The sequence below is a fragment of the Scardinius erythrophthalmus genome, assembly GCF_964197995.2.
Source record: "Scardinius erythrophthalmus genome assembly, chromosome: 10".
In the NCBI taxonomy this organism is placed as follows: Eukaryota; Metazoa; Chordata; class Actinopteri; order Cypriniformes; family Leuciscidae; genus Scardinius; species Scardinius erythrophthalmus.
In genome coordinates, this window is record NC_138230.1 from 42,917,972 (window position 1) to 42,943,250 (window position 25,279).

The 25,279-nt window shown below is 37.3% G+C and overlaps 1 protein-coding gene across 1 annotated transcript in view; it reads right to left on the reverse strand.

Annotated features, from left to right (window-relative positions):
* csmd3b (CUB and Sushi multiple domains 3b) overlaps positions 1-25,279 on the reverse strand; it is a 455,685-nt gene that overhangs the window by 277,734 nt on the left and 152,672 nt on the right. Inside the window, exon 5 of the mRNA XM_081376961.1 lies at positions 1,944-2,151. Coding sequence (XP_081233087.1) covers positions 1,944-2,151 — 208 coding nt within the window. The remainder of the gene's footprint in view (positions 1-1,943; positions 2,152-25,279) is intronic.

Genomic DNA, 25,279 nt, shown 5'->3' on the forward strand with positions numbered 1-25,279 from the left:
CCTCCAGAGCAAGACATCGACCAATGGCTATAGACCATAGGCCCCGCCCACTGACGTTCAGTCATTAACGGCTGACACTTGCCTACACCAGATATGAGCGTTATGTCAGGTCAAAAGTAAAAGCTATCTGAAATGGGTACAGTATACAGATGTGCATTCAGTTTCTGACAAACTCCACACACTTGAGTTGGTTTTATATGGATAATGTTTTAAAACACCTACAGCAATAGCCAGTAGTCGTTGATACTCTTTGCTATGCAATTACGTTAGCCAATCATAACAGTGGCCGTTTACTAACCAGCCTTAAAGGAGCCGCGCCTTAAAAACTGGGGTCGAAAATAAAAAAAATTGTATGTATATATTAGTGCTGTCAGTTAAACGCGTTATTAACGGCGTTAACGCAAACCCATTTTAACGGCGTAAATTTTTTTAGTGCGAAATTAACGTTTTTTTGGCCTAGCAAACTTTGTATTTTTTTTTTTTTACATGCTGTTGCAACAACTAGTAACGTTAGAAAAACTACAATACCACACCGGATCTAGCTAGACCTGAAACAAGACAACAGGCACGTCACACACTCTTGTTTGGGCTTGCGAGCTGGCCAAAGAGTAGTCGGCTAATATTAAGTTTCGAGTGGAATGGAAAGTTTACTTTTAAAAAGTTGCCAAATGGTTCCATTGACAAGACCAAAGTGATCTGTGTGTTTTGTTGTTGTGAACTGAGCGATCATCGCAGCACGTCCAGTCTGAAATACCACTTGATGGCCAAGCACAAAGCTGATGTGAATTCTCTGATGCGATTATTTGCTCCAAGTGCGAATGTTAGTGTGAAATTGAACACTACAGTACAGTATATGCAAATGTTGTTTTCAATAAAAAAACATTTGCACAAAGCAAGCCGATCCACTTTTCCATGTTGATAAGAGCATTAAAATGAGAAAAAAAGAATGGGACAAAAATAAATCAAGGGACATTTAGAATAGATAAAAATGTGCGATTAATTGCGAGTTAACTATGACATTAATGCGATTAATCGCGATTAAATATTTTAATCGTTTGACAGCACTAGTATATATATTTGTTTGTTAGTTTGTGCAACATTTTTATTAACATTATAAGTAAAACTCAAGAAACATAATAAAATAATAATAATAAAAAAAAAAAACTTGTCATGACCCCTTTAATATTGAATGTCATTCTGTTCTCTTAAATATGTGAAGATTCAGTATTATATGGGGCGGTTGACAGCCAGTAATGTGGTCCATACAGCCCTACATGACACTGACTGATATCAAAACCATACTTTCCAAATGAGATGTAATTAAAAACTTGGCTAGAGTTCAATTTATAACATTAAAGTGAGGAGGAAGGGCATTTCGGGCGATCGATACTCATGTTCATTTCCTCTAAGAGCTCCACGCAGAACAAGCGTGCAATGGATTTTTCCCTTGAAACAAATGTGGCACAGTATACGACGGAGAAACCTAAAAAAAAAAAAAACTTGGTAATAATTACCCATCTTTTACCCCATCATCACCAGGGTAGACAAGCCTGGAGGGAATGAATCAATAGCCCAATTTGAGGCCAGTCAATAAACAGCAGAGGTGAAATATTATGATGATATAAACATTAGACAACAACATTAGACGCTTCCATTATGACTAACGATTACATCCATAAGGTACAGCTGGAAACGACACATGATGCACAGGCACGGCAACAACATTAAACGAGGAACGCTTTAACGCTGTTAAAACATGCAAGACTAAATCACAGCTAATTAAGACTCATTGGATAACACACAGTTACAGAGGTGAGATTACGGATGGGACGATGACTCATTTAAGATGTCCATGGGATTAAGCAAATATTACCACCCAGCAAAACGCCACAAGACGGATGAGCATGGGAATACACACAGGTGGGCAAGGCATTTGGACTCACCATATTGTTGGCGGCTCGGACCCCTCCACCTCCAAGTAATCGTACTTTTCCTCCGTCTGGAAGTCTGTAAAAATGATGGAGATGGTGTCTCCGGGATCAGCAAGTATGGTCCACGTACAGTCCGCACTATTGTAATATTCACTCGGGAAATTGGGACTCGTAATGATGCCACTTGAACCCCTCAGAGTATCACCACATGTGTCCTCAGCTGTCAACCAAACACGAAAAGACTTGTGTTAGGAATCGGCCTTTAATTTCTAGACATACTTATACAGCAGAAAATGACAGCTGAACCTTTTGGACTAAATCGAGGCCAAGTTTTCGCATTTGTACGCCAAATTGTGTGCGCCAATTCACGTTAAGGGTTTTTCCAGCCCATTGTTGAGAGCTAAAAATAGCTCTACGGCAAGTTTGTTCAATATTAAGTATGCGAGAGAGAAGCTGTGGTGCTGTTCATTAATCCGGCACACACTAGGCTCACTTCAAGGCTGTCCCATGATTCCTTTTATCATGTTTTAGTGAGGCAGTGGCTCTTCTGAAGCTTTGGCCCTCTCTCGTTTCGTTTTTTTTGTAAATGGTTTCCGTCACAACAAGGCTTTCAGAAAAACAAGGTCCCAGCTGCATTTCCAGATAGACTCAGAGCTCATCTCTGGTCCCGTCTGCTAGTAGGCGTCCAATTAAATTTAAGTGCGATCTTTTTCAATTTACCAATTGCAAATTTTAGTTTTATCTTTAGAAAATCGAGTTGCAATAGAACTACGTACAGATAAAGACACATGGACTAGTCTGTGCAAACATGATAAATTATATAGAAATAATTTATACAAACAAGCATACACTCATATGTACGTACAGTCATGGCACCGAGCCATGTGAACGTACATATAGTGTGTACAGAGATGTGTAGAAAGTGATGCTCCCATGTGGAGAATCACTTTTACCTGGGATCAACACATAGTAACAGGTGCAAAAGTTCTTGGCAACAAGAAGAGCTACATTGAAACAATTACGAGAGACGCATTGACATGTCCGGGAAGGAAGCCATGTCGATGCGCACACACGCATACATTTGCATACTTAAATAGTGAAAATATACATACACATGACATGCATTCACAGGCAGAAATACTCAAGAGCACATGCACCCGGACAGGATCATTTATCTTCTACGTTTCTGACGGACGTCTTTCGTAAATCAAATATATATATGATATAAACTACCCATTTAACACGGCTTTCTAGAATACTCTATTCTGATTGGACAATTGCAGAACTCAGCATTTCGTAAAAACACAACTGCCATTATTTTGTGTCTCAATTATTTATTGAAGTGAAAATGATCTTGCCGAAATGTATTATTAATATTACTGTAAGATTGTTACACTATGACTTGCTTTCTTGCGTGAAATACTGCAGGAGATGTTTAGGAGAATGTTCAAGCTGCTTTTCGTCCATTCAGTCAAAGTGGATGGGGACTAGAGACAGTCATTCACTTCCATTGGGCACAAAAGAGCAGCTTGGACATTCTTCTGATTATCTCTTTTTGTGTTCGACGCAAGAAAGTCAGTCATAAAGGTTTGGAATGATGCGTATTGAATAAATGATGAAAGGAGTGAGGTAAAACGGCTCTCATTGAACATTAACAATCTATAAAGCAAAGAAAAGGTATGACATGGTTCAGAGAATGAACATGTTTTAATAAATATTTTTGTACATTTGTGTGGGGTTTCAAATGCAAGCTTGTCCTAAAACATTTCCACACTCTGATGGCTATGGAAAAGCCATGAGACATAAAACCTGAACTACAGTAATATCAATGCTAATGTCAGTAAATGTGTGCGCACACACACACACACACACAGACACACACACACACACACACACACACACACACACACACACACACACACACACACACACACAACTATTAATGTCACTGAGCATGTGATTGACAGCCTCATAAAAATTCCATTACATAAAAGGAACTCAAGAGACAAACCGGACAAAGGTGTGTTTGGGCAAGTGTGAGAGAGTGAATTTCTCTCCTTTGTTTACAATGAATGCGCTGCATCTCACTTAGATACGTAAGAAAAAGAAAGAGAGTTTTTTAATGCACGGCTTAAGTATGCAAATGAAGTGTGACTTAATGCTTGTGGGCATGTTTAAAAATATCCTCATCACAGTCAATGTTGAGGTGGCCTTTTGGTGTGTTGCAGAGTATGCGAGCACGTATAAACCCAAAAAATAAATAAATGTATAATTCAGAAAAAAATTCACTTCAATGATAAAAGAGGAATGCGACAGTGTGTGTTTCAATAAATACCAAAGTAGCTCGGCCTTGACATTTGCATTGTAATGTGCAGCCGCGGACCGAGACTACGATAGATTCCCTCAGGGAAATATTTGTGTCAGTCATTTGTAAATCAATTCTGCATTTTTATAGATCTCTCAGTGTCAAATGTGGAGGAGCCATCACTGCCTTTCATATAAACTGGAATAATATAACTAAAGAACATATAGGGTCAAAAAGAGAAAAGAACAAGTTTCATTCTGCGGTTGTTCATTGGCAAACAGCCAACGTCGCTTCAAAATCCATATTGTACTGTTAAAGGCACCTTGGATTTAGTTATAAATATGTCAAAATATGGGGTCAAAAGTACAGTCGTGATCTATGCATGGCTGGTTTTTATCCACCGATAAAATAAATAAATAAAATAAAATCTTTGTTCTTCTGCCAATAGCCATGGTTGATTTTAAAATCATGCTGAAATCCTAAAAAACTGATGTGACAGTTTGACATAAAAGCATGTAATAATTCAACCTTATTACATACAAATATTTTAAAAACAAATTTGTGGGATAATTAATAAAAAAGTATTTTACCAGGACACATTTTTGGACAAAGCTCAGAAACTTGGATGAATTATTCAACACCCGAACAATAATAAATCTTGTGCTTGCCTTTAAATAAAAATCTTTCAGTTTAAAATCTGAAACATTCAAACTGAAAATGCATGCATGGTGTGGATAATCTGTGGAACGTCAAAAGTTGTGTAGAGAGAAAGATTACAAGTTTCCAGTTATTCCTCTCAGCCATCAGACACGGCTCTGGGACTATGGATTGAGATGCAGGACTGGTATAAAAGCAGATGCTATGATGAGAGACACAGACACACACATGTTAGAAAATGATTGTTCAGGGGCCCAAGGGATGAGATCCTGACACTCTCCTGTACATCAGCTAAAAGCCAGCCTGACTAGACTATATATGTACTACACACTGCAGTGGACCATTAAGATACACAGAGGGTTCCAAAAAAACTGAGAAGATATAATTCTGAGGAAAAAAAAAATACTTCTGAGACTTTATTTCTAAGAATTGTGAGTTTCAGGCAATTCTAAGAAAAAAAGTCCGAATTTGCGAGAGAAAAAAGGTCAGAATTGTGAGATAAAAAAGTCACAATTACCTTTCTTTAATCGAAAACTTTGATTATTTCTAGTTTATATATATAACAAGCTTCCATACAAACTTTGATATATATATATATATTAATTAGGGGTGTCAACGTTAATACATTAATGCATGTGATTAATTCGGAATATGTACAGTATATATCGTTAAAATATAATAGATGTATACTATATGTATATTATAATGCTGATAATATGTATGTATCTAGAATTTGTTTGCATGGATATGTATATGTCGACAAAATATGATACAGTATAATATAATATATCTTATAATATCTTTATATATATATATATATATACACTACTATAAACTTTGTTTAAAATAAATAAATAAAATTAATAAAATAATAAAATAAAATAAATAATAAAATAAAATAAATAATAAAATAAAATAAAATAAAATAATGCGCACTTATTTTTTTGCTTGTTTGTTTGTTTTTTTGCTTTCTGGTTTCTCCATGTCTTTTGGATTGTTATTTCTTCTTAAATGCTATGCCATTCATTGCAGTGTGTCTTGAGTCCATCACCTGGCCAGATTCATTAAATCACGTTCTGTCACAAAGCCTATTTCTTTCATTTTCTGTTTCCATTGCAAAGGCCCATCTACCCACAAATAGTGTTCTCATGGGGAGGCACCTGTCAGAGACTGGAGGAGGAATCTGAGCTGTATAATCCCTGTGATGTGACAGTCGAGAAGGGTGGAATATGCACAGAGACGCTGGGGGCTTTAGTCTAATCCAGTCCTCCAAATCAACACATTCTGACTGCACAACGCTCATCTGAAGAGGGCATTTGTATGTGTGTTATTCATGCCTGTTCAATGTCAAATGCAAATTAATTCAAATGGACACATACTGTATTCATATATATTGTACAAGGCATGTTATTGCATAAAAAAGGGGAAATCTATCTATCTATCTATCTATCTATCTATCTATCTATCTATCTATCTATCTATCTATCTATCTATCTATCTATCTATCTATCTATCTATCTATCTATCTATCTATCTATCTATCTATCTATCTATCTATCTATCTATCTATCTATCTATCTATCTATCTATCTATCTATCTATCTATCTATACTGAGCAAAATTATAAACGCAATACTTTTTTTGCCCCGATTTTTCATGAGCTGAACTCAAAGATCTAAGACTTTTTCTATGTACACAAAAGGCCTATTTCTCTCAAATATTGTTCACAAATCTGTCTAAATCTGTGTTAGTGAGCACTTCTCCTTTGCCGAGATAATCCATCCACCTCACAGGTGTGGCGTATCAAGATGCTGATTAGACAGCATGATTATTGCACAGGTGTGCCTTAGGCTGGCCACAATAAAAGGCCACTCTAAAATGTGCAGTTTTACTGTTACTGTACTTTAATGTTTAAACATTTGAAATCATCATCATATAATCGCCATACAACCTGATTTGACTTGAAATAAACAAACAAATAAATACATATTGTGTACAGTCCTTTGTGAGAAAGACAGAGATGCCTAAAATATTTCTGAAAATATAAACATTTCAAAACAACATTACGCACAATTTACTCTTTATGTTATTCCACATGCCTGATTATTATTTAAACGATTTTAAACGCTCTGTCCACCCAAACAAATAGTCTGTGTGAACACCGCTGGCCACCTCAAACACTGACAAACAGTCTCATCTGGTCATTCACAGTTCTGAGATCACATCTGTGCTGCATTAGGGCCTCCTCGCCCTCAAATCAATCCATTTTACAGCATCCACACTGACATCTCTGCTGTCCTCCAGAGCCTTCTGTGGTCATACTGTCAAATTTAGTTTTCAAAAATATTCATATTTGTGTTGACGCTTTTTCCTGAGGGCGAGTGACATGATAAATGAGCCGCCGCTGTAAATGTAGTAAGTATGTTTGTGGGAGGGCAAAAGAAATGAAGCCAATGCACTGAAAGATATCTGCAGAGAAATGAGAAAACGTTGAAAACGTATTCAGGTGTGTTCTCGTCTGCAGGAGTGTGTGGGTCCCTCCGTGTACAGTCTCTGAGGAGATTTTTGAAATGTCAGTCCTGACAACCTCAACAAATGTAGGTATACAAACACATTTTCATGCTTTGGAGCACCCAGGGGGCACAAACCCATTTCAACTTTTTGATCTCGACTGCAGAGAGGAGACTTTGAAATGACCACGATGTAATAATAAATGGTACCCGTGTAGAGCTTTGGGAATATGAAGGCATCTCAATTTGAATCAGTGTACCTGATAACACACTTTTTTTTTTTTTTTTTTTTGTATTTGGGTGTTTCTGAAACTTTATGCACTTTTTGGCTCTGTGGAATTTTTGAAAATAAACTTTTAAAACACTTTTTAAAACTCTAATTTGTTTAATATATTCACTTAATATATTTATTGAATTATAGTTTTATTAATATTTTGAATGAGCTTTTATTTTTAGTTTTCATGTTAATTTTAATCTAATTATTAGTAATTTGGTTATGTGCTTTTGTCATTTTATTGTCATTATTAAATGTTTTTTTTTTATATATATATTGCGATTTAGTTTTCTTCTTTTAGAATTAGTTTAGTTTTAGTCATTATTTATTTCCAGTTAGTAATTTTAGTGCTTCAACTGATTTCAGTTTATTACCAAGAAAATGTTACAATTTTAATTTAGTTTAAGATTTTTGGCTATTATTTATATTTTATTTCAGCTTTATTTTAATTAACAGAAATGTTTTTTTCATAGTTTCAGTTTGTGTTAACTACAATAACCCTGTGCCATACGTTTCATAAACTTCCGGCACTTTTATATTCCGAGGGTTGTTTATTATTTACATTAACAAATTTAAAACGTTTTTCTCCCTGTTTTATGAAGACCACCTATAAAAAATAAATATACATATTTGATGATTTAAAAAATATTCAAATAAACTAACAATTTAATTTTAGGCTATTGTATGACCAAATATTGTCTTTTATAAAGAAAAGGATTTTATATCATATTTTATATTCATACTGCATATTTTAGCATATTTACATTTTTATATTGAAATTATGGTAAATACTGGTAAAATGTACCAACAATCACATTTAAAAATAAACACTTCATGGTATACCATAAAAATAACCTGTAGTTCTCATTTCCAGTAGATTTCACAATGACTGATTCTTTTTATGTACAGTGACAGATGATGGCATGACAAAAAAAAACACAGGTGTTTATTACGCATTACCTCTCTGGTCCAGGAGATATGAATATAATAGTCGAAGGGCAAGCACTAGGCAAAAAAATGTATATTCGGAACATATACCGTATTAACTATTATAAACAAAAAGCCCCATGAAATCAAAGTTGAAGTTTTTTTGGCCTTTATTATGAATATGTTAGTCTTACTGTTATCTATAAGCTAGTGTGTTCCAAAACAGTGACAAAATTTGCATTTAGAAGATATAAGCGTTCAAAACTTACAGTCTCTCACTTCCGCCAATATGGATCAATGATTTTCATGACATCACTCTGCACTTCAACTTCTCATCAGAGTTTCTGTCCAATCAAATGCTCTCTATAATCTGAAGCCCCGCCCCCTACATTATAAATAGATGCTGAAATCGGTCACTTGTTCACACTATTACTATTTTCTATAAGATGAATGGCATATCGTGCACTAAGGACAGGGAATGATTCAGACAGTGTAAATATGCTTTCCATTGAGGCGGATGAAGTCTGGTTTAACGTTAATGTCACGCGAACCGGCACAGTCGGTGCAGATCACAAAACGTATCAGACGCATTTGAATTCTACACATAATGCTATACTTTAAAGTGATATGGAGGAGATTAGAAAGAAAAACGAGTAGAAGAGATTACGCCGGTGCCATGCTGCTTTTCAAACTACACTCCCTCAGCATGATTATGTTGACTGTTTTGCTTTAGTAACAAGTTCATATTAAATCAAAAGAGGAATCTATTAGACTGTGGCTGTCATGAGCTGTCGAATCTGGCTTCGCAGAGCTCAACGGCTCTGGCCGAACTGTGATATAAATGAAATGTTATTGGCTATTTCAAAAAAAGGGGAGGAGCTGCTCGATATGCCCCGCCCTGTCTTCCTGTTTCAGTGGAAATTACGTCAACACATTGAAAAATGCAACGCGTTTCAATGCACTTCAATGGGACTTTAAATAAATTAAATGATGACCGTCCCCTATTCAAACTTTTTAGATTGACACACGAAATGTGACACGCACGCACACTTGGTCAGTTAGATCAACTGTGTCCCGTGGCCCTATACTGTATGACACAAGCAACAATGAATGTCCATTCAAATCACAATCAGCGTAACCAGGGCCGGTTCTAGACATTTGGAGGCCCTAGGCAAAATTCATGTTGGAGGCCCCCCACCCCCAATAAAAAACACTTGAAACAAATATGATTCCTAACTTTTTTATTTATACAACATTTCATTTTAAATTTAGTATATTTTTACTTACACAGTACATAAGTTTGGACAAATTACTATTTTTAATGTTTTTGAAAGAAGTCTCTTATGCTCATCAAGCCTGGATTTTATTTGATCAAAAATACAGAAAAATAATATAGTGAAATATTATTACAATTTAAAATAATGGTTTTCTATTTTACTATACTTTAAAATATATTTCTGTGATGCAAAGCTGAATTTAGTGTCACGTGATCCTTCAGAAAACTTTATAATATTCTGATTTATTATCAAATGTTAGAAATGGTGCTTAATATTTATTTTATAACATGTGATACTTTTTTTCAGGATTTTTTGATTATTAAAAAGTTGTTTTAAAAAAGTCTTCACTATCACTTTTATATATTTAACACATCCTCGCTGAATATTCCTGTTTTTTTTTTTTCTGTATTTTTGATCAAATAAATGCAGGCTTGTAGAGCATAATAAGAAACTTCTTTCAAAAACAATAAAAATAGTAATGGGTCCAGACTTTTTACTGGTAGCCTACTACATCAAACTTTATCTAAAGTAATCTCTTTTTTGTTTAATGAAGATGTTATTGTTCTTGTTGTTATTTTGCTGGTGTATTCAGTTTATTCACAGTTCCAGAATACCACTTCAGTAGATGAACATAAACGTGCTTTTATAATTGTTTTCATAGCTGCGTTATGGGCAGATATTGCATTGCTACCTTAAATATGCTATACACAAATCAAGTGGAAGAGAAAGATACGATCGCTACTGAGCAGGGAAAAAAATCTAAACTAATATTCGTATAGGCTATGATGTCAGGGTATTATCTAATCATCAGCAGAATATAGAAGATAGACCCATAGATATGAGATCCTTTATTTGAAACATTTAAAAATGTTGCAGTGTGTTGGTTTTTTAACTTTGAATACAAACGTCTTATCTTTTACTTTTGTAGCTTTTTTACTAGTCAGCTCCCAACGCGATGTTATTCATTGTACGCGCAAATTCAAAGCGTCGCGTCTGGGCACGTTAATGACGCTCGCACTCTTTTAAACTCGTAGACTAACAAAGCGGTGAATGATTTTTCCAGAAATGACGCTGATCTACAGTAGCCCACACGTTTATATTTAAAATACATTGCAATCACTCCAAAATCGATGACCTGCATTACGAGCTGTGCTTCTTTGCGTGCCTATGTAGACTTTTGTACAGTCATGGGCTGGCGTTAATGTGACGTAATGTAACAGTCTATGGTTAAGATAAACATCGTCACTATTTTTAGTTAATTAATAAATTTTGAAATAAATTGTAGATAGGACATTTGTACATTTATTTATTTATTTTTTATTTTTTATTTTTTTGTCCCTCTGTCTGGGCCCCATCCCGCCAATCGGGCCCTAGGCACGTGCCTAGTTTGCCTTTGCGTTAATCCGGCTCTGAGCGTAACAGAGAGAAGCTTCTGAGGGCATTGATATCACAGGGTCTGCCCCGGATAAATCATCTGCTCTCGAGCTGTTTGATTCATCACTGCTCTTCTGGAGGATGTGGACTCTGATCGCAACAACAGGCCATGTCAAAACAAAGCCTGAGATATCACAAAACCATCAAGTGTTATGATATCAGAGCCCACTCGGGCACCAGCACATATACTGTGTGGGAGTGAATCATAACTAACATATTTCAACTTTCTTACTTTTTGTTATATGAAGGTCACATTAAAATGTTGAAACTTTTTTACCATGGTGGTGAGCCCCTGGTTGACATTGTATAGTGTTTTTTTTTTTTCTCAGCTTTGCTTCTCTCATTGTGTACATTGTAGTTGTATTCAATAACACTGATTATGTGCTCATGCTGGTTACAAATGCAGCCCGAATCTATTCTCTGGCCTGAATTTAGAGAAGCCTTCTGGGTTTTTGTAAGCACAACGACTGTGGTCAAAATGTGCAGTTTGTCTCTGGATAAATGTGAAAACCAAATTAGCAAAAAATATATTCTGGAGATCAGCTTCTGCTGTGCCGTGTCAGAGGAAACCGCTGACTCATCATCGCAGAATAATTCCTAAATAGAGAAATGACTGAGCTCAGCAGAGCAGCTGTGGGTTTCGGGCCAGTCGCCGGATTTACAAAAGATCATCGGCACTTCAATCACGCCGGCGAGAAGCTGCTGAAATGGCCTTGTGCTAATCAACAGCGCATGCTAGTGTAAAACTATAATCTTATGATCAATTTAAGCATAATCCTCAGGCGTGTTCTGCGAGTAGTGGCGCTTCGGAGGAAGAGGTTGTCACTCATCATCTCGGCTCTTACACCCACACAGACTCAGGCCTGTATTAATTCACTACACTTAATGTGTGACTGAGCTAAGCATTCAGAGCAATTAGAGCTTGCACTGTTGTGCACATTTACTCTCAGGGAGGAAGGTATTTTAGCTCAAAGGTGTCCTACACACATCTGGACAGCATACTGTCTGATAAATCATTGGTACCTTCCCAGTTCTAGACATTTTTAAAGGTCCCTCATGGCATGGATTATTTTATTATTTTATAATGTTTCCTGGGGTGCCCTTATATATGTTTTTTAGATAAAAAGTTGTCATAATGTAGAAATAAAAGGCATTTTTCCTAGCCTGATTTTAGCCTCTGATTTGAACGCTCTGTTTGAAGGGGCGTGTCTGCTGTGAGACTTCATTGTAAACGCCCTCTGCTGTAATTGGCTGCTGTGAGACTTCAGTGTAAACGCCCTCTGCTGTGATTGGCTGCTGTGAGACTTCAGTGTAAAAAGCCTCTGCTGTGATTGGCTACTGTGAGACATCAGTGTAAACACCCACTGCTGTGATTGGCTGCTGTGAGACGTCAGTGTAAATGTCCACTGCTGTGATTGGCTGCTGTGAGACGTCAGTGTAAATGCCCACTGCTGTGATTGGTTGCTGTGAGACTTCAGTGTAAACGCCCACTGCTGTGATTGGCTGCTGTGAGACTTCAGTGTAAACACCCACTGCTGTGATTGGCTGCTGTGAGACTTCATTGTAAACGCCCTCTGCTGTAATTGGCTGCTGTGAGACTTCAGTGTAAACGCCCTCTGCTGTGATTGGCTGCTGTGAGACTTCAGTGTAAAAAGCCTCTGCTGTGATTGGCTACTGTGAGACATCAGTGTAAACACCCACTGCTGTGATTGGCTGCTGTGAGACGTCAGTGTAAATGTCCACTGCTGTGATTGGCTGCTGTGAGACGTCAGTGTAAATGCCCACTGCTGTGATTGGTTGCTGTGAGACTTCAGTGTAAACGCCCACTGCTGTGATTGGCTGCTGTGAGACTTCAGTGTAAACACCCACTGCTGTGATTGGCTGCTGTGAGACTTCATTGTAAACACCCACTGCTGTGACTGGCTGCTGTGAGACTTCAGTGTGAACGCCCACTGCTGTGATTGGTTGCTGTGAGACTTCAGTGTAAACGGCCACTGCTGTGACTGGCTGCTGTGAGACTTCAGTGTAAACGCCCACTGCTGTGATTGGCTGCTGTGAGACTTCAGTGTAAACGCCGTCTGCTGTGACTGGCTGCTGTGAGACTTCAGTTTTAACGGCCATTGCTGTGATTGGCTGCTGTGAGACTTCAGTGTAAACGCCCACTGCTGTGATTGGTTGCTGTGAGACTTCAGTGTAAACGGCCACTGTTGTGATTGGCTGTGAGACTTCAGTGTAAACGCCCACTGTTGTGATTGGCTGTGAGACTTCAGTGTAAACGCCCACTGCTGTGATTGGCTGCTGTGAGACTTCAGTGTAAACGCCCACTGCTGTGATTGGCTGCTGTGAGACTTCATTGTAAACACCCACTGCTGTGACTGGCTGCTGTGAGACTTCAGTGTAAACGCCCACTGCTGTGATTGGCTGCTGTGAGACTTCAGTGTAAACGCCGTCTGCTGTGACTGGCTGCTGTGAGACTTCAGTGTAAACGCCCACTGCTGTGATTGGTTGCTGTGAGACTTCAGTGTAAACGGCCACTGTTGTGATTGGCTGTGAGACTTCAGTGTAAACGCCCACTGTTGTGATTGGCTGTGAGACTTCAGTGTAAACGCCCACTGCTGTGATTGGCTGCTGTGAGACTTCAGTGTAAACGCCCACTGCTGTGAGACTTCAGTGTAAACGCCCACTGCTGTGATTGGCTGCTGTGAGACTTCAGTGTAAACGCCCACTGCTGTGATTGGCTGCTGTGAGACTTCAGTGTAAACGCCCACTGCTGTGATTGGCTGCTGTGAGACTTCAGTGTAAACGCCCACTGCTGTGATTGGCTGCTGTGAGACTTCAGTGTAAACGCCCACTGCTGTGAGACTTCAGTGTAAACACCCACTGCTGTGATTGGCTGCTGTGAGACTTCAGTGTAAACACCCACTGCTGTGATTGGCTGACATACTTGCATATGAAATATATATAGCATTACATGTGGAACTCTCTCGAAAACTATTATTATTACAGCTATTATACGTTTTTACTATTACAGCTATCGAGATTAACGAATCGTGAGAAGTTTTTAAAGTATTTAGATCTATTCCCATCACATAAAAAGGTTGCAGTGATGAGCACTGAGCAGATGACAGCCTGTTGATCACGTGAATGACAATCTTATCATTGCAATGCAGTTTCTGCACTCTCACTAATGATTTCACCAATGCAAACATGAGGTAAGTACAGTAAGAGCTCCGTTGCAGCGTAACAGCATCATTGATTTCATAACGAGTTTTGGCAAGTGTCCAGATAAACTCGTGCTGTGTGATTGACAGCTTGGGCGATTGGAAAGGGATTGTTCTTTGATCACTTTCTGTGTATATTTTAATCACAGTTTAAATAAGATTATTTTCATCCTACTAAGAGAAGCGACGTGAAGTTGATCGTTAAGTCACTGGCTTGATTTACTGATGCATAAACAGTTTTTAATGATTTTGAGAGAAAGTTTGTCTGTCTTCAAAAAGGTTTCAAAACATGTAGAAGTGTCATAAGAGTGGTCTATATGAGCTGTGTGCTATTTTCCCCAAGACTTATGAAGCCATACAACTGATTTGTGAAAGAAACAGAGCAAAGTTTAAGACATCTGTCCATCTGATCCGTGATCAGACCAGTTTTGGGAACTGGATCAACTGATTCATTACAAAGATTCAACTCAAAAGAAAGATTTATTCATGAAACGGATATCTCATGAACATGACAGGGCCAAATGTCAAAATCGATGTGAAATCAAACGTTTGGATAAAAATATCTGCTAAATGAATTATGTAAATGATCTAGTTCATAAAATCTGTCTAAACGATTCATTCAGCTCACTGAGTCTGGTCACAGTGGTTAACATCTCAGTAGAGGGAAAAATACTTCATTAATAATGACTTAAATTTCAAGTTTGTTCCTCAAACAAAGTTCCTCAAACATCATATGACTTCAGAAGACTCTGAATAAAGGCCACAAGTGAATCACTTATGATTCTTTAGCATCCTTTGTAATTCCACATTCAACACTGCATTGAAAAGAGCAACCAGTTTACAATTCTTTTTGCATTTCACAGAAGAAAGTAAGTCAGACAAGTAAAAAAAAAAAAGAAAAAAAGAAATATGACTGCGTGTAAATCAACATAATTTCTAGGTGAACTATTCCTTAAAGCAGATCCCTCACTTTATTCGTTTTCCTAACCAGGAAGTAACCGTGATTCAATGCTGGAAAGCTTTAACCCTTCTTCAATCCGAAAACACTGGAAATCCTGATCCTGCTACAACAGCTGTTAATTAGCAGACTTAATTACAAGCTTAGCCCTGTCTGACAGGAATGTGATCCAGCCAGCACTCAAGTAATTAAACGATACAGCAACGATTCACCGGTGCCTCCTGGACTGTGGAGAGAAGCCAATGTTAAAAGAGCCCTTTCTGGAAGCTTTGCATTTATAGCCTGTTCATTATTCTCTCACAGAGCAGTGAAGGAATGACATATTTGGAGATTTTTTGATTCTGATAATGAAACAATTCTAAAACGCAGCTCATTGTTTGAAAGTGAAGTAGGCCTATTTCAAAATGACCGGCTATTAAATTGCCTGTTGCTGTTAAGGTCAGTCTATAAAATTATATGACGGCTTTTGATGTCTATAGCGATGGACTGAGTATCTAATGTCATTGTCATCCAGTTGGGGACCACATTATAAGTCTATTTCCCAATACTAAGCCACAGCCATCTAAGAATGGAAACTAAATTGATTGGGTAATCCATCACGGCCCATTTAACGGCTAACTGGCCACATTCGCTCATTATGACTGCAGATTCAATGGTTTTTAGTCAAATAATGTTCCTCATTTCCGCAAACCGAGTCGAATGAATCTCTGAAAAGAGTTGCAGCAATTCGATATACATTTTTGATGACAATAAAAAGAAAAAAAATATAGAAAATCTTTCTCTATTCATGAATCAGTTTCAACATCAACTTTTTTTCCACAATAAAGAACCTTTTGTGCAATGAAAGGTTCCATGGATCTTAAAGGTTCTTAATGGAATAATTATGGAAACTTGTTTCCGCCACAGAATAAAACATTTTAAAATATAATTGCGACTTTTTATCTCACAATTGCAAGTTTACATCTCGCAATTCTGACTTTATGTCATGCAATTCTGACTTTATAACTCGCAATAGTGAGTTTATATCACACAATTATGGGACAAAAAAGTCTTCCTACTGTTTCCAATTACATCTTCCAATTGAGTGTTATTGTAACGGTCACCAGCTGGAGTGCCCTTGAAAGCCACCAGAGGGCACTCCACATCAGACTATTGTCATTCCCTCATAAACTACATTTCCCATAACTCACTGCCCGGACTCATCATTCCTGATTGCATCCACCTGTGTCTCATTACCTTGCCTATTTAAACCATCAGAGCGTCCCAATTCGCATGCTATCCGTCCTAAATGGTATTCGAAAATAGAATTAGTACATCCAAATTGTAGTTTCGTTCCAAAGATACCCAGATGGTCTACTATTTCTGGTCAGAATCCGAAGTGCAGATCGATGCGCACTCTAACGGCTAATAATGCCCACAACCCATCGCGCGTTGGACGAGGATTCGGTTAGAACTACAAACACGAGTGAAAAGTGTTAAAAAAACTACAGTCATGGAGGACGCGTGATCAGCGGTTATGAAGAGGGGTTTAGATAAAGGGGTTTGAGTGATTAATTATCAGTTTCTATATTTATTCAAAGTTGTCTACATTATATTGCATCTGCAGCAGCATTGTGAACTTTTGTAAAGATACGTTTTGCAATTAACTTTTAAATGCATCATTATATTCAAATTGCAAACACATGAGGAGAGTCTCCGCATGAAATACCCCACGACTGGCAGATGAACGTGCAACTACATTTCCCTCTGAAACGTTAGGAAATTAAATTAGATTGAATGGAGGATTTTAACTGTGACGAGATGATTGACAGGGCAGTTTACGGTGACAGGATGCACGCGACAGATCTGTCCGTTAAGATGACGAAGTAGGATGTCCCAAAGCTTGCCTACTCCTGCTACACACTCAAAAAGTATGTACTTTTTCTTCACAAAAAGAGTACATACTTTTAGGGAGTAGTATAAGTAGGCGAATTGGGATGCAGCACATGTACACTCAATTCCCTGCGAAGTCTTATGTTGTTGTGCTGCATTTCTGAGTATTTCTCTGGTTCTGTATATTCGGATTTTGGACTCTCTGCCTGCATTTGGATTACACGTTTGCCTTGTTCGTTTGGACTACCTTCCTGTGTTTTGACCTGTTGCCTGTACACTGAATTACGTGTCTGGATTGCCCCATTATTAAAGGGATGGTTCAGAGTAATTTCAACCTAGGGTCCTTTGCACCATGACCTCAAGCCAAACAGCATTTGGATCTCAACCTTCTTGTCTCAGAGCAGTTCATAACAGTTATAAAGTCAGAATTGCAAGTTTATTTCTTGCAATTGCGAGTTTATATCACGCAATTCTAAGAAAAAAAGATAAAAAGTCAGAATTGTGAGATATAAACTCACAATTGTCAGATAAAAAGAGATAAAAAATTTGCAATTACCTTTTTAATTTTTTATTCTGTGGCGGAAACAAGCTTCCATAAATAATAGATGCCAATAAAGAACCTTTATTTTGAAGAGTGTGAGTGTCATTCCTTGAAACTACTTACTGGAAAGTCCCACAAATATGGTTTCATAACCTAATGATGCCTAACCAGCCATTCATCCCGCATTGATCCCACACATCGGCTGAGATATCGGCGGATGCAGGTCGGACCATTGAAAGGTTGACTTGGAGGGTAATGAGGCACAAGGAAACGGGGGCAGCCAAGAATTCTCATTCCCCGAAAGACACATGATAGATAGTTGCAAGTGGATGTTCCACACACAGGACCTTGCATTTGACACAAGGCTTCTTTGACCCCATTAGATCACTGCTTGTTAGTCTTCAGCCACTCGCACACGAACAAACACACACACAATGGCTACAAACGTGAAATTATACTTAAGCAATCACACAAGCAAGAATGCAAAGCACAAGGCTGCAAGCCATTGGAATAATGAACATTTGGCCAACTACTTGGGATGGGAAATGATTTCTCCTATTCTGAAAGTGATAAAAGCTAAAAGCTAAAGATATGAACCACATATAACAACCTGAGAAAAAACTGGTTATTAAATAAAATGTCACATTGAAAACTGGAGTAATAGGTGATGAAAATTCAGCTTTGCATCACATAAATAAAATTATGTTTTAAAGTATATTAAAATAGAAACCCATTATTTCAAATTGTAATAATATTTCATAATAATAGTTTTTTGATAAAAAAAATGCAGGCTTGATGAGCATAAGAGACTCTCTTCCAAAAACATTAAACACACACACACACACACACACACACACACAATATATATACACCGAACAAAATTATAAACGCAACACTTTTGTTTTTGCCCCCATTTTTCATGAGCCGAACTCAAAGATCTAAGACTTTTTCTATGTACACAAAAGGCTTATTTCTCTCAAATATTGTTCACAAATCTGTCTAAATCTGTGTTTTTGCCGAGATAATCCATCCTCCTCACAGGAGTGGCACATCAAGATGCTGATTAGACAGCATGATTATTGCACAGGTGTGCCTTAGGCTGGCCACAATAAATGACCACTCTAAAATGTGAAGTTTTATCACACAGCATAATGCCACAGATGTCACAAATTTTGATGGAGCATGCAATTGGCATGCTGACTGCAGGAATGTCCACCAGAGCTGTTGCCAGTGAATTGAATGTTCATTTCTCTATCATAAGCCGTCTCCAAAGGCGTTTCAGAGAATATATATATATATATATAGTATATATATATATACTATTTTCACTCTTATGTTTTAAACCAAATCCTAGAAAGCTTCTAAAAAGCATTTTTGTGCCTCGTTGTACTGCAAGGGCCGCTCACTCACTGACCGGAGAGAACAAGTGGGAGTCAATTAAGGTCAATCAAATGAATCATTGCCAGTGAAGTGCATTGCTTCAAATGTGTCCACAAACGAACCTCTCTCTACCGAAGGACTCTCTCTCAAGCCAGTCTTGCTCCCACTGCCATGGAGAGTCACCTTCAGCCTCTCAGCCTTCTCCAAGCTCTATGAATCAGTGCAAATTACATACAGTATGTATGCTGTTGATTCTGTACCGCTGCTTGATAATCCTGCTATTTGAGTGCCCTTGATGTGAGGGTATTGACAAAGTGTAAAGCTTGTTATTGGCTTTCAGATTGTTCTCCTCCTCTCTCATTGCCTCTTGTTCCACCTGCAACTCTTTGTTTGTACTGAGACTTTGCTTCCTTGGTGAATGCCGGAATGCAACCTTGTAAAACTAATTTGAGACTTTTATGAGATTTATCAAACTCCAATCTTTGTTTGTGCCAGTAGTCATCACAGCTTGTGTATCAGTCCAAATATGCATTAGATTAATGGTGTAGATAAGTTAGAGATAACCGGAGCTCTTGATGAGGGTGTGATGCAAAGGTGTGAGTTTGTGTATGAGTTTCCTTAGCTGTACTTTATGGTCAAATATGTCCCCATAAGTGAGACAAATAAAACAATACCTTTCTTTGGGGACATTTGGGATATCCTAGTTTGACAAAAAAAGTTATAATAAAATTGTTTATTCTTAGCAATAATAGTAGCTAAGATAATATATTACCATTAAAATGTTCAGTAAGATTTTTCATGTTTTTGAAAATTTGCATTTGAATTTACAGTACAGGCCAAAAGTTTGGAAACAGTACTATTTTTAATGTTTTTGAAAAAGTTTCTTCTGCTCATCAAGCCTGCATTTATTTGATCAAAAATACAGAAAAAAAATAATAATAATAATATTGTGATATATTATTACAATTTAAAATAATTGGTTTTCAATTTATTATACTTTAAATTATCATTTATTTCTGTGATGCAAAGCTGAATTTTCAGGATCATTACTCCAGTCTTCAAAAGTTGATCCTCCATTATCTAAGTTGGTAACAGTTTTGCTGCCTAATAGATTTGATGAATAAAAGGTTAAAAAGAATTGCATTTATTCAAAATAAAAAAAATATTTTCTAATAATATAAATCTTCTTTACTATCACTTTTTAACACTTCCTTGCTGAATAAAAGTATTGATTGATTTTTAAAAAAAAAAATACTGACCCCAAATTACTGACCAGTAGTGTATATTGTTGTTACAAAAAGATTTCTATTTTTAAAACATTTGCTTCTTTTTATTTATTTTTTATTTTTTTTACTTTATTCATCAAAGTATCCTAAAAAAATATCACAGGTTATGAAAAAAATATTAAGCAGCAGAACTGTTTCCTACTTTGATAATGAATCATCATATTAGAATGATTTCTAAAGGATCATGTGATAGACTGGAGTAATGATCCTGAAAATTCAGCTTTGCATCACAGAAATTAATGATAATTTAAAGTATAATAAATTGAAAACCAATTCTTTTAAATTGTAATAATATATCACAATATTAACATTTTTTTTCTGTATTTTTGATCAAATAAATAGCGATTTAGCACATATAGAAATAGCACATACGCACACAAACACACGCACATGCACACGCACACGCACACGCACGCGCGCGCGAGAGAGAGAGATTGTGGTAATTAATGCTTTCAGATGTGTAATCAGCCATTTTCAACATACTGTGCTAAAGCGAGTCTCTCCTGCGAGGGAGTGATTGTGAATTATAACACTTCTCTCCAAAGTGCTGTTTAATCACAAACCTAAAAAAAGAAAGAAAACTGCTCTTAAGTGAGAGGCAGACTTTTATGATAATCATGTCAAAACAAAAATGTGATACCATTTAAATGTGTGAGGAGCTTTTGCTCAAATGTTCTGCAATTTCCCCACAAAGCGACATTTATGGAGAGACTTTTCATTTATTGTATTTATCTCATCTCAAACTACCTAATAGAAAATAAATCTAAAGTTATATAAAGGAAAATTATTATTATTATTATTATTTATTTTTTTGTCAGATCCTGTCTAACACACTATAGAGATCCAGTGCATTTGAAAGCTAAATGTTTGAGTGGTTATTTTATCGCTGGAACTGTGCTCGTGAATATTCAGCCTGTCTGCGAAATCATTTATTCCAGCTTATGCACGTGTGTGAGGCAGAGAAAGCTTGCGGCTCACTGGAGTAACATCTGTCATTACCCTACAGCATGCATCCAATTAGCTGTATTTTCAGTAAATCAGTAGCCAGGGATCACCCGGTCAAGTTCTGTAAACCGTACATAGACGCAAATTTAATTGTAAAAAGGAGATGTCCTTCTGCTTTAGATGCAATATGGATCTTGTTGTGTTTCAAGGTAACACTGGTTTAAGGAAAACCACTCCTGTGACTTTCTGAATGCACCGTTTTAGAACAGCTAGACAAGAACGACAGGCCAACATTTTGATGGTTTCACTGATGGTTTGGTCTAGGCTACTTCTGTAATAAAATGTTGTTCATCTCCACACTGGCAGCTCAAGCTCACAGTTCGTTCTGTTCAGGGACATGAATATGTAAAGTACAATCACAGACTGGTGTGTAAAACACAGAGAGCTTAAACTTTTGAAAATCCACCATTTAGTTTATCCTGATAAGTGTGCATTAGCTATATGTATTCATCCACCTTTTTTATAAACATTTTGGTATATAGCGATTACAAAAAAAAAAAAAAAAAAGAGCTGGATGGAAATGCCAAGATGTGCATAAATGCACATAAAAAAACCCATGCTCTCAACTGAATCTGATCATTTTTTATCCGATAAGAAAACATGCGCATGAACTATGATGGAAACACATACAGTATACTGAATAAATTCCTCGATGCTCATAAAAAATAAAAAATAAACATGTGACTTGCAATGGGACGGCATAACTAGACCAACCAGCGGACTGATCTTTGCACAGCATCTGAAATCTGTTTTGGTCATTTTTAAATGCCTAAACAAAGTCTGTCATCAAAGTGGTTCAGTATAATATCCTCCCAGAACTGTCTTACACGACTGCGTTCCCGAACAGCAGGCATGTTTATTGCTTTTCGCCTGCATGCTCTGAGGATTAATATTTTATATATACCAACATTACTACATCTTACATTTATTCATTTAGCAGACGCTTTTATCCAAATGAGAACAATAGAAGAAGTTAAACTAACAGTAGGACAACAATATGCAAGTGCTATGACCCTTCTCAGTTTAATCTAACGCAGTACGTACATTGATTTTTTTTATTTTTTATAAATAGAATAGAAAGTGTTATTAGTACTGGATCCCGTGCTGCCGAAAAAGATGCGCCTTCAGCCGTTTCTTGAAATGATATATCGCTACGATATCTAGTGGCTTCACCTACTAAGTTATATTTATCGCCAGTTTATCAGAAAGTGACGATTTTCTTCTCTTCAACTGACTGGATGGAAACGGTGCTTTATTTGCAAATGTTTTATGGGATATTCCAATTTTGCACATGTGGTAAATTCACAACTTTGGATGAAAACATAGCTAGTATCACAGTTGTAAACACAACATATTTATTTTTCCATAAGGGGGTTTGGCACCGTTAAAGAGCCCGACACACACGTCTTCTGGAAATCCTATAGAATTCAACTAATCAGATGACGACTTCGAAACTCTTAGGGCCCTATTTTAACGATCTGAAACGCAAGTATCAAAGCGCAAAGCGCAAGTAACTTGGGGCGGGTCTTGGCGCTGTTGCTATTTTCCCGGCGGGATAAATGACTCTTGCGCCAGGCGCTAATCTAAAATGGGTTGGTCTGAAGTTGCTTCATTATTCATAGGTGTGGTTTGGGCGTAATGTTAAATAAACCAATCAGAGCGTCTATCTATCTATCCTAATAATGTATGATTTGCAAAAATGAAAACTGCTGCTTCTGTGTAGATGAGAGAATCAAAGTGTATGCGCGTTGTGCACACGCTACATTGATTATAAAAAAATAGCATATGAATAACATGCGCAACGCGCCACTGACTTTAAACAATTTTTTCCTGGTTAGTGGCGCAATTGTTTTCTAAACCTGCAAAATAGTATGAAGGAACGTTTGTGCCGGAACACGCCTCCTTTTTTGCGCTGAACCGCCCAGGGAGCGCAAGTTCATTCCCTAGTTTAGCGACGTGCTTCTGTGGAGGGAAAAGCGCGCTCTGCGCGGGTGCAAAATAGGAATGATACATGCCATTCCAATTTTGTTTGCCATATGCATCAGACGTTCGGCCAACGGTCCGTGAACATGACGTTTGAGGCTGAGACTAAATATTACCCAATGCATTTAAACGCTGTGCTGTATCTGACTCTTTACAATCCCTTTTCATTTCTGCCTATATCCAGCATGTTCGTCCTCTAGCGCAGAGACATTTCTCTTCTTCTTTGTCTTCTTTGGCTTAGAGACGTCCTCCAGCTGTCGACATTCTCCAGCTCGCCCTCGTGAAGAATAAGCAAGCTGTTGCCTCCTGTCACTCTTGAGGTGAACCTCATTGTTTCCTATTGGCTGGCAGGCCAAAGTGAAGGCATGTGTCAGTCACTCCTGGGAAACCACATGTTCGGTGATGAATGTTTGTGCAGAGGTGAGGTGTAGGTGGAACCAATACTAGATAACAAAAAGCCAAGTTTTGCCAAACTACACTCTAAAAATAAAGGTTATTCATGGCATCTGTGTTCTTATGAAGAACCTTTAACATCCATGGAATCTTTCATTGCACAAAAGGTTATTCATAGTGGAAAAAAAGTTATCTAGATTTTAAGAACTGTTCAATGAAAAGTTATTTGGGGCACCAAAAAGGTTCTTCTATGGCATTACTATGAAAACTTTTACGAATGTATTCATAGTTTTCAGTCATGTGACTGTACTGTAAATAGAACTGCAGCACAGGTCTGTCAATTTTCCATCTCAAAAGAAGAAAAACAAAAATATGTATATGCAATGCAAGTTTTGGGCACTTGTGATCCAAATACATCTCCTGCTGCAGTATTTCACTCACTAAAAGCAGAACATGCTTAACAATATAAAGTGCCAAAACAGTGCTATTAAAGATCAAATTCAGAATACACCTCACTGATGATACACAAGCGTCAAGATGAGCACAACATGCTAAATGGTTAAGCGTTTTCTTTATAATGCTTTTATAAGGAAAACACCTAATGAGAAACTGCAAGTTGCGTTATATTCTGGGTTCATCTGCGTACCTGTATATGCATCATTAAAGGGTAACTCTCGCCAAAATGCAACCTAGGGTCTTTTTGTTAATCTACCCGAGGCAGCATAATAAAAAAGCATAATTAGAATGGAAAAGTCACTTTTAAGTTTGACCGTATTTTCGTTTTCGGTCAAATTGCCTTTTGAATGGGAGTGAATGGGGCACTTCTATGATAGAATCAAAAATCGTTATTTTTAAAACACTAAGAAGGCTCGACACAACATGAAACTTTGCTGGAAGTGTCACCAGGGGCTCTACACATGAACTCCAGCATTGAGAACATTGTTTGTGTACACAGAGTTTACTAAAAAGAAAGATTTTGAACAACTCACTGTAGCTGTGTCCGTCGGCATTTTGACAGTCAAAAATAGTTTCCATTCTAATTATGCTTTTAAACGAAAGTTTGCCTCGGATAGATTAACAAAAAGACCCTAGGTTGCATTTTGGCGAGAGTTACCCTTTAATAAGGTGTATATTACTACTACTTTAGCACTTTGCACAAACTTTAAAATAAATGACTACCAGGCAATAGAGGAAAGCGTTGTTGCGCCCTCCAAGTTGGGTGTGACATCACGTGAAAATTATGAATAGTCCATCCGCCTAACGTGCTGCCATGCTTCATCATACAGTTTACCATTCATTTAAAAAAGCACATTTAACAAACACTG